The sequence below is a fragment of the Octopus bimaculoides genome, chromosome 20, assembly GCF_046866305.1.
Source record: "Octopus bimaculoides isolate indiv1 chromosome 20, ASM4686630v1, whole genome shotgun sequence".
Lineage (NCBI taxonomy): Eukaryota > Metazoa > Mollusca > Cephalopoda > Octopoda > Octopodidae > Octopus > Octopus bimaculoides.
Window position 1 is genome coordinate 27881836 of NC_142947.1, and position 10576 is coordinate 27892411.

A 10576-nucleotide genomic window follows, 5' to 3' on the forward strand; every position below is an offset into this window, starting at 1 on the left:
CATTTTTTATATATTGGCGTTTTCAAACTTCTTTTTTATAAATATATATATAAATATATATATATATACATACATACATGGTATGTATATATATATATATATATATATATATATATATATCATCATCATCATCATCGTTTAACGTCCGCTTTCCATGCTAGCATGGGTTGGACGATTTGACTGAGGACTGGTGAAACCGGATGGCAACACCAGGCTCCAGTCTGATTTGGCAGAGTTTCTACAGCTGGATGCCCTTCCTAATATATATATATATATATGTTCAGATGTTCAGGTGCAATAAAGAATGTAAACAAACAGGAAACAACTTCTATCTCATTCCAGGGTGAAAAACTAGAGGTAGTCAATAGCTTCTGCTATCTGGGCGACCAAGTTAGTAGTGGGAGTGGGTGCGCTGAAAGTGTAGCTGCTAGAATAAGAATAGCCTGGGCAAAGTTTAGAGAGCTCTTACCCCTGCTGGCGACAAAGGGACTCTCACTCAGAGTAAAAGGCAGACTGTATGACGCATGCGTACGAACAGCCATGCTACATGGCAGTGAAACATGGGCTGTAACTGCTGAGGACATACGTAAGCTCGCAAGGAATGAAGCCAGTATGCTCTGTTGGATGTGTAATGTCAATGTGAATACCCGTCAGAGTGTAAGTATCTTGAGAGAAAAGCTGAACATTAGAAGCATCAGTTGTGGTGTGCAAGAGAGACGATTGCACTGGTATGGACATGTGGTGAGAATGGATGAGGATAGCTGCGTGAAAAAGTGCCACACCCTAACAGTTGAGGGAACCCGTGGAAGAGGTAGGCCCAGGAAGACCTGGGCTGAGGTGGTGAGGCAAGACCTTCGTACATTGGGCCTCACCGAGGCGATGACTACTGACCGAGACCTTTGGAAATGTGCTGTGCGTGAGAAGACCCGGCAAGCCAAGTAAGATCGTTGCCAGTGCCCCTGGACTGGCTCTTGTGCGGGTGGCACATGAGATGCATCATTTTGAGCGTGGCCGTTGCCAGTACCGCCTGACTGGCTCCCGTAGGATTTTCGAGTGAGATCGTTGCCAGTGCCCCTGGACTGGCTTTTGCGGGTGGCACATAAAAGACACCATTTCGAGCGTGGCCGTTTTTGTGCGGGTGACACGTAAAAGCACCCACTACACTCTCTGAGTGGTTGGCGTTAGGAAGGGCATCCAGATGTAGAAACTCTGCCAAATTAGATTGGAGCCTGGTGTTGCCATCCGGTTTCACCAGTCCTCAGTCAAATCGTCCAGCCCATGCTAGCATGGAAAGTGGACGTTAAACGATGATGATGATATATATATATATATATATATATATACATACCTTTCTTTCCAAGGTCCGGGATGAACCAATATCAAGGTAGGTGACTGAGAAGAGGGCAGCAGGGTCGAATCCTCTCCTTCGCCAAATGCCAAAATTGGTCATTACATTGGCAGTGTCCCAGCATGACCACAGCCTTAAGGCTGAAATGTGTGAAAGAAGAAAAGAATATATATATATAGACCCACTTGAGGGACCAGCTACCTGAATGGACATCACCTTGGTACATAAAGCAATTAAGGATATGAATTCAGGGAAAGCCCCCAGCCCATCAGTAATCACTGGTGAGATGCTTAAAATATCTGGTGGTGTAGTTTATAGTCTAGTCACCCGTATTGTAAATCAGGTAGTTCACGAAGGAGTCATACCTAATGATTGATGTAACAGCACCATAGTCAACTGCTACAAAGGTAAAGGTGATGCTTTTCGATAGAAATAACTACAGGGATATCAAATTGCTGGATCAGGTGATGAAGGTCACAGAGAGGGTCATAACCCCACTAATAAGGGAAAGAGTTAGCCTAGATGAGATGCAGTTTGGTTTTGTGCCAGGTAGAAGCAGCACTAATGCTATATTTCTGGTAAGGCAACTGCAGGAGAAATACCTGGCCAAAGATAAACCTCTGTACTTGGCTTTTGTTGACTTGGAGAAAGCCTTTGATAGGATCCCCTGATCCCTTATCTGGTGGACAATGCAGAAACTAGGGATAGACAAGTGGTTACTAAGGGCTGTACAGGCTCTGTACAGGGATGCTGTCAGTAAGGTGAGGGTCAGGAATGAGTAGAGTGAAGAATTCCAGGTAGAAGTAGGGGTTCACCAAAGATCAGTCCTCAGCCCCCTCTTATTCGTCATAGTCCTCCAGGTAATAACAGAAGAATTCAAGACAGGATGCCCCTGGGAGCTCCTCTATGCTGATGACCTTGCTCTCATAGCTGAATCACTGCCAGAACTAGAGAAGAAATTTCAGGTGTGGAAGTAAGGTCTAGAATCGAAGGGCCTTAGATTCAATGTAACAAAAATCAAAGTCCTAGTAAGTAGGAAGGTGGACAAATCACAATCCCCTTCAGGTAGATGGCCCTGTTCATTCTATAGAAAAGGTGTAGGTAGAAACACCGTAACTGTACCCAGTGTAAGCTATGGACACATATGAGGTACAGCATTATCAAAGGAAGGTTAACCGGGATGATAGTTTTTGTGTGCAGCAGGTGCACATGGGCAGTAAACACAGAAGATATTCAGAGAAAAGATTCCATTACATGCCAGGGGGAGAAACTAAAAGTAGTTGATAGCTTCCGCTACCTAGGTGACCAAGTCTGTAGTATGGGTGGATGCTCCGAGAGCATTGCCACTAGAATAAAAATAGCCTGGGTAAAGTTCAGAAAGCTCCTACCTCTGCTAGTAACAAAGGGCTTCTTGCTCAGAGCGAAAGGTAGACTGTATGATGCATGTGTGCGAAGAGCCATGCTACACGGCAGTGAAACATGGGCCATGACAGATCCACTGGATGTGTAATGTCAGTGTGCACACATGACAGAGTGTAAGTGTCCTGAGAGAAATGTTGGACATAAGAAGCATCAGATGTGGTGTACAAGAGAGACAACTGCGCTGGTATGGTCATGTGCTGTGTATGGATGAGGAGAGCTGTGTGAAGAAGTGAAAGGAACGCATGGAAGAGGGAGACCCAGGAAGAAATGAGATGAGGTGGTGAAGCATGACCTTTGAACACAGAGGCAATAACAAGAGACTGAGACCTTTGGAGATATGCTGCGATTGAGAAGATCCAGCAAGTAAAATGAGATCACAGCCGTAGCTTATATCAATGTCCTATAACCAGCCCATTTAAAAGTACCTTTGAATCATCGGGCGATACACTGCACTTGAAAAGACCTATTGAGTCAAGTAAAATCAAAATAAGATTGAAATCAAAATGGAAATTGTAGTTGTGGCCAATGCCAGTACCACCTGACTGGCACCCGTGTTGGTGGCACGTAGTAAGCACCATTCACGCGTGGGTCTATGCCAGTGCCGCCTGACTGGCTCCTTGTGCCAGTGGCACATAAAAGGCACCATCCAAACATGATTGATGCCAGTCTGCCACTGACTGTCTCCTGTGTTGGTTGCACGTAAAACGCACCATCCAAACGTAGTTGATGCCAGTGCTGCCTGACTGGTTCCCATGCCAGTGGCACATAAAAAGTGCCTACTACACTCTCAGAGTGGTTGACATTAGGAAGGGCAGCCAACTGTAGAAACCTTGCCAGATCAGATTGGAGCCTGGTGCAGCCTACTGGCTTGCTGGTCCCCAGTCAAACTGTCCAACCCATGCCAGCATGGAAAACAAATGTTAAACAATGATGACATACACACACACACATATATATATATATACATACACATACATACTTTTTTATTAAAGCTGTAAAAACTTGACAATAACTCTGACTTAGAGTTCCATGTTCCCATTTGTCAGATAGTTGTGATCAAGACTGGAATCAATTTCATTCCAGTCTTGATCACAACTGTCCAACAAACAGTTTTTTGTGATGTTTTTGCAGCTTTAATAAAAAAAAGTATATTACTCTACCTTCAATAGTCAAGAACTATTTCTTCCACTTTGTATTTATGTGCTTATATATATATATATATATATATATATATACACATACATATATATATTTATATATATATATATATATATATATATATATACATTTATATATATATATATACACACATACATATGTACTTATAATATTATTGTTCTTTCTTACAAAACATATAGAACTGCTAAAAAGTGTCCATTTGCATTTTACTTTTGTACTTTCTTTCATAGCACTCTTTACAATTTATAACATATTTCCTTAATGTTGATGTAATTAAAACTTTTGTCTTCTTGTTTTTTTTACAGTGTATAAATACAAGCCATGTTCTTGGCCTGAATCGTATTCTTATTTGTAAATGGCATTCTCACATTTTTGATCCTTATTTTGTTTTCTGTGCTGGCATGGGATTCTTTTACTGGACCTATAGGAACTGGGGTTTTTTGTTTTGGTATGTAGTTGCTTTTGTAAGGCAAAATTTTTCAAAATAGTTTAGTCTTTGGCATTTTCTGCATTCTCTGTTAAATGCTTAAGTATTCTTTCCTTTTCCTGTGAATTTTTCTACATCTTCCACACTGTCTGGTATTTTTCATTCTAACTACATATATGTATCAATTCTTTTCATTGATATCATTGTAACATGTACTGTATTTTTATCATAGCTTCATATCTCCTTATGCTTTCAATAGCTAACTTTAGCATATGATCTGGTTTGTTTATAAGATCTCTTTTTGCATTTGTCCACTTCAGTCTTTTGCTATTTGTTCAAAGATTCTTTCCTCCTAGTTTACATCAAAGTCAAATCTTTCTGCTTTTGATTTAAGTCGAACCACATATTTGTCAATCGACTATTCAGTTTGTTGTATTAATGAGAACTCTAATTGTTCAACCCACTTGTTTGATTTTTGCATAAGATGGGCTCCAAAAATTCTGAATATGTTGACTGATATAAAATTCACATTTTGTATTAATTCTCAACCCTTTGGTCCAGTGCTAAGTAAAATATAGTTCTGCTTCAGTTTTTCATCTATTTTTTTTTTTTGATAGCTCATAAAATCAACCCATTCGTTACAAGCCTTGCATTTATTCTTGTTCAACCAGTTGAAACATGGTAATGGGATTATTCAGCTCACTTGGACACTTTTGGGAAAAAAAAAAGAAAAATTTAACTTCTTTACTGCATTATTGTCACCTTTGTTATTGCTTGCTTCCAATTTTTTTCTTTTTTTTAGTCATTATGTCTGATTGGGCAAATTGCTGTCTCACTGCCACCATGACATGATTTATACAAAAGCAGACAGATTTTTGAATGTATAACTTTATTTGATATTAAATCACATGGCAGCTTTCTTTTTAAGAGACATAACTTATAAACTATTAAATCAAAACATCATGTTTCTATGTGATAGTTGAAAACAAGCATCACATAAGGAATGTCCTTTATTCCCAATCTTTCATGAAAATATGCCAGATCATGGGGAAATATTACATGGAAACAGGTATGGGTTAGCTACAGGAAAGCATCATGTAATAGAACATCTACTTTAATGAATTCCATCCAAGTGGCTGTTACAATGAGTATATATATCTGTGTGTGTAGAGGCTGCTTTTTCATATATAATCAAAGCCATTGCTAGAAAGAATCACTGAAGTGAGTCATTGATAATGCAATGTGAGGCCCTTATATGACTCTTGAGCCCTGCCAAAGATTTGCACATTTTATTGCATAATGCACAGTTGTGCTGGCTGGCAGAAGGAACAGGTGCCACAGTATGAAGTCTTTTGACGTGTCTTTTTCCACAGGTTGCACATGTTCTGTTGTGAACAGTAGTCATATCACAATTTACAAAGGGTTAATTCCTGGGACTTCTCTGATGGCTGACCAGGCCTTGCATGACTCAAGCATTTCCTCCTACAAATCACACATGTAAAAAAACAACAATCCTTCATTTTCTATTGGTTCATTCTTTCTAAGCTTTCTCTTGATCTTCTTGTGCTTCATTCTCTTTCTTTCAAACTTTAAACAACCACAGTGCACTCTTTTCCTCCATCTACTTCAGTCTTGTGCTTCTCTCTCCCAATCAACATCTGAAATTCCTGTCTGTGGCAAAGCAGTTTTAAGGCAGTCATTTTGGGTTTATGTGCTGGCCTTTTACAATCTTTCAGCTTACTAAACAAAAGTTGCTTAGGAAGTCTTTTATCATTCATTCTCAACCCCACCTCAAACAACATTGCAGAATGATTGATTCCACCCTCCCACTACAATTTCTCTCAAATACCACTACATCACTAATCACTATTCTCCAATTTATACCAAGAATTTTCTTAAGGCAATATTTATGGAATCGTTCCAAAGGCCTCAAATGCTTATGATAAACAACCCAGGTCTCACTTCCATAGAGCAATGATGGCAGAACACATGTGCTATAAACCCTAACTTTAGTTTGGATAGATATACTACAGTGTGACCAGAGACACTTGTTAAGCCTACCAAAAGCACTACTAGCCTTGCTGATTCTATACGAAATTTCATTATCAAGACCAGTAGTGCTCAGAATACTTCCTAAATATATGAATTTGATTACAACTTCTAACCTTTGTCTATATACAATTACAGAAAGCTCTATATAAAGCTTAGAGGGTGTAAATTGGTTAATTGTAAGGCCCAATGCTGCTGAAATCACATTCATCACGTGTTGTATATCTTCCTTGGAATGTGCTAACAGGTCACAATCATTTGCATACAAGAAATCAGTGATGTGAGAATGAAGAACTTTCATTTTAGCACAAAGTCTTTTGAGGTTGAAAAGTTTTCCCACTGTCCTATGTCTTATAGACTCCTTCAGCACAATCTTTAAAGGCTATTTGAAAGACTATTGTAAAATACAGAGCAAACAAGGTAAGAGCAGAAATATCACCCCGTTTTACATCATTTTCTACAGAAACTGGATCTGACAAGGTACCTCCAACATTAACTCTTGCCTCCATCTCATCATGAAATTGTCTAAGAATTTGCAAATTTTTCAGGGCAGCCCAGCTTTTTCAAGATCTCCCAAAATGCAACTATTTATAGAATCAAAAGCTTTTGTCAGATCAATAAAAACTTGAGACAAGTCCTGTTTCATGCACTTCTCTTGTAGCTACAGCTCAAAATATCATGTCCATAGTACTCCTACTACCTCTAAAGCTACATTGTCATTCTGGTAGAACCTCATCAGCAATGTGCAGATGCAATCTATCCAGCATTACCCTACAAAGAACCTTTCCAGCCACAGCCAACAGACAGATGCCACGAAAATTATCACAGACATACATGACATAAGCTCCTATCAACAACATTTCACTCACATTGGTCAACCCAAGATCATAGTATAATGTTCAAGGTACCATGCAGTGGGATTAGACCCCAAACTATGATATAACAAAATGAACTTAACTGCAGTGATGACAATATACTTCACATACATGCATCATAAATAATAAAAACATGGAAATATAGTATGAAATTTTATAATGTGGTAAGCTCTCAAAATATTTTGATATATGCTGAAGAGACAGCTACCAACAGAGTCTGTAAGGTTATTAAACCAATATCCTTTTACAAATTGTCAACTCAAGATTATGATAAAAGAGACTTGATGAAGGTGCTGTTACATCTTTGTGTGTATGAGATGTGAATATATTTAAGTATTTGTCAACCTTAGTGTTATAGCTGTTTTGCAACTTTCATCATGTAATAATTTCAGTGTATAATAAATTATTTTACATATATCTATACTAATATACAAGCTAAGCACGATAAAATCAGTGCAGTGTTAACAATGTCTTTTGTAAACATTAAGGATGGTCACTTCAGCACCTTAACTAATATGAAAAAAATATATTTATCATTTACATTTATTTTTAATGACCAAACCAAGCTAATTTTATCTAGTATCAGTCTTCCATACATTGTATATACAAAGAGAAAATTTGGTATGTGTAAACCATGAAGTTCTGGTGATTTGATAAGCTAGCTTTCTTTAACTGCACTGATTTGTAAACATATAATTGCATTGTATAAAGTGTAGCATGCATATTTGTATATTTGTGCAGACATGTAAAATAATTTATCATATACAGAAATTCTTACATGAAGGCTGCGAAATAGCAGCAATCCTAAGGATGACAAGTGATTGACTAAATGTATCCACTTCTCATACCTCCTGACGTTTTATGGTTTATAAACTCATCGATCGGATATCCTGGGTTTCAAGCTGCATAGAACTTTGCATTATACTCCTCCGTATTGGATTACTATATAGTTTACTACCCGAGTCCACAAGAGGAGCTTTCTGTAATAGCCCCACGATTCTATGAATCCATATATTACAATATATATATCGAAGGGAATTTACCTTCGCATATATATATATATATATATATATATATATATATATATATATATATATGTGTGTGTGTGTGTGTGTGTACAGTATTATATATCCATCACGGCTAGTCTTACCTATCAGTTTTGCGCAAGGAATACAATGGAGTTATAAAGGAATGGAAGAGGGGTTATATATATATATATATATATGGGGGGGGGGCGTGCCCTCCAAATTAAGAAAGAAATAATAAGCAGTTATAATTACTACAGCCTCAGCACAATAAGCTCTCCGTATGAGTTCGTCTCTGAAAAAGCAAAAAAAAAAAAAACCGGATGAAGTGAAAATAAAAGGAAAGGGAACATCATAGCTATATCTGAGATTGTGAAAGGCGAAATATATATGGAAAAAAAACTCCAAGTATGCGTCTGTGTTTTCTTTTGACAACAAATGTCAACAGTGACAAAAGTAACACTACTACTAACACATACAGATGCAACTTTTTCTCTTCTCGCACGTGGATAATTATTTTCAGAAAAAAAAAAAAACATAACACACAAAAACCAAAAAAATTAAATTAAATAAAAACCTCACTGTTTCATTTCCAAAATTGAATTATACAAACCTGTATAAACTGTTTGCATATCTTAGCCCATAGCTTGCTAAGCCGCAAATCAATATGGACTTTTTCCAATGAGTTCGTATTGTCTTGGCCATACTGACCGCCCCTAATACCGCTTTGGACATTGTTAAGCAGCAGCTTTTGTTATTGTCTTAATAATATTGAATTATTTTAAAGCGTTAAAGAACGAGACGAAGACAAGTGAATAGACACGTGGTTTTAGACAACTGGAGTTACTGGTCTTGAAATCAGGGGGAAATAACTAATAGGCACACAGTGACGATATAGAGTTTATTAAATCGACGCCGGTACGTATTCGTTTATTTATTTGTGCTTGTATTTATTTGATTATTTTTTATATCTTAATTGATGAGCAAATAGCATTGTCGTTTATAACAGACAAATCAATAGTTTCCCACCACAAGAATAATGTGTATCTACACATGCACATGCTTTTGCTCACTTTTTTTTCGTAAAAATTCTTTAAAATGGCATTTCTGCTAGAAATAATGGATCTAGTTAGTTTCGTTCACAAAATGAGCCTCCTTTAATTTTGCTCAGATTGCTTCCAATTTTGGTGTATCGATGCATCTCTGAATTTTGATTCAGATCAACCAATTACTTCATATGGACAACTGCTTATGATGTGTGTGATATCTTCTATGTTATCACATTTTGGTGTTTGCCTTGCATCTCTGTCCCTATTTGGTTGATATATTCTGTTCCTGGATTGTAAACACATACTCTTCAAAGTGAGAGTTAGTAATCCGGTTGTTGGTCCATGATTGACTGCTTTGATTATTACTGGAGCCTTCTAGTAACGTGTTCATGCATGGTCTTCTGCTGATATACATTCATCCTTTCATCTGATGACATGTTGTGGTAGAGTCGTGTATTCAAAGTTATCAAACAAGAAATGCTACTCAAGGAGCTGCTTTACAAGTCTCATGATATTTGCCTCGTATATGCAAACTTGATCAAGAGATGCACTTTGACACTTATTGGTTGAATGATGTTGCTGAAGGGATATGATATGACATTCAAAGACAGTCTGGATTGATGTTAAGCCTCTGTCCCTTTGTTTTCATTTTAGGTAGGGGCTGTCTACATCACTGTTAATGTAGAAATTATGTGTGTTGGTTAATATCTAGGTTTTTGTATCAAGTGTCCAATCAAACAACCCAAATGTTGCTATGAGTACTGTTACCGCAAACACATTGTAGGCCACAGTTCTATTGAATGTAGAGAGTTCCAAGGTCCATATTTTCTTTATCCAGCTGTAATATTCTTTAGTGACATGTATCTTATTACAGGTACCATTGTAAAATATGTTACCATATACTCCTAGGTACCTGTGTCATTCCTCATCAAATATAGTAATGTGTGTCTCTTTTAAATTTAGAATGAATTTTGACTGGCCACTGACTTGGTATCAAGGTTGTGAAGGAAGGTATCTTGATTTAACCATTGTCCTTTAAATCTTTGGGTCATGCAGATTTTTACCCAAGATTCTATGTTCAGCCATAGTTTGCTCCAGATTGGTTGGTATGCATCCTGTTGCTCCAATAATAATGGGTATGAAGCTGAACATGTATCTTGGGTACTGGATTTGCAAACTCCTTATCAATGGTCTATGGATGT

At 37.6% G+C, this 10576-nt stretch overlaps 1 protein-coding gene across 2 annotated transcripts in view; it reads right to left on the minus strand.

The window, feature by feature from the left end:
* Positions 1 to 9207, minus strand: part of LOC106882107 (acylglycerol kinase, mitochondrial) — a 207970-nt gene extending 198763 nt beyond the window's left edge. The window contains exons 1-3 of one of the 2 annotated variants that reach the window (XM_089338267.1): positions 8939 to 9170; positions 8581 to 8620; positions 1349 to 1488 (exon numbers count right to left, since the gene is read on the minus strand). In XM_089338267.1, coding sequence (XP_089194393.1) covers positions 1349 to 1450 — 102 coding nt within the window. In that variant the 5' untranslated portion in view covers positions 1451 to 1488; positions 8581 to 8620; positions 8939 to 9170. Of the gene's footprint in view, positions 1 to 1348; positions 1489 to 8580; positions 8621 to 8938 lie in introns of both variants that reach the window. The other variant, XM_089338266.1, reaches the window with a different exon arrangement.
* Positions 9208 to 10576: the final 1369 nt, after the last annotated feature.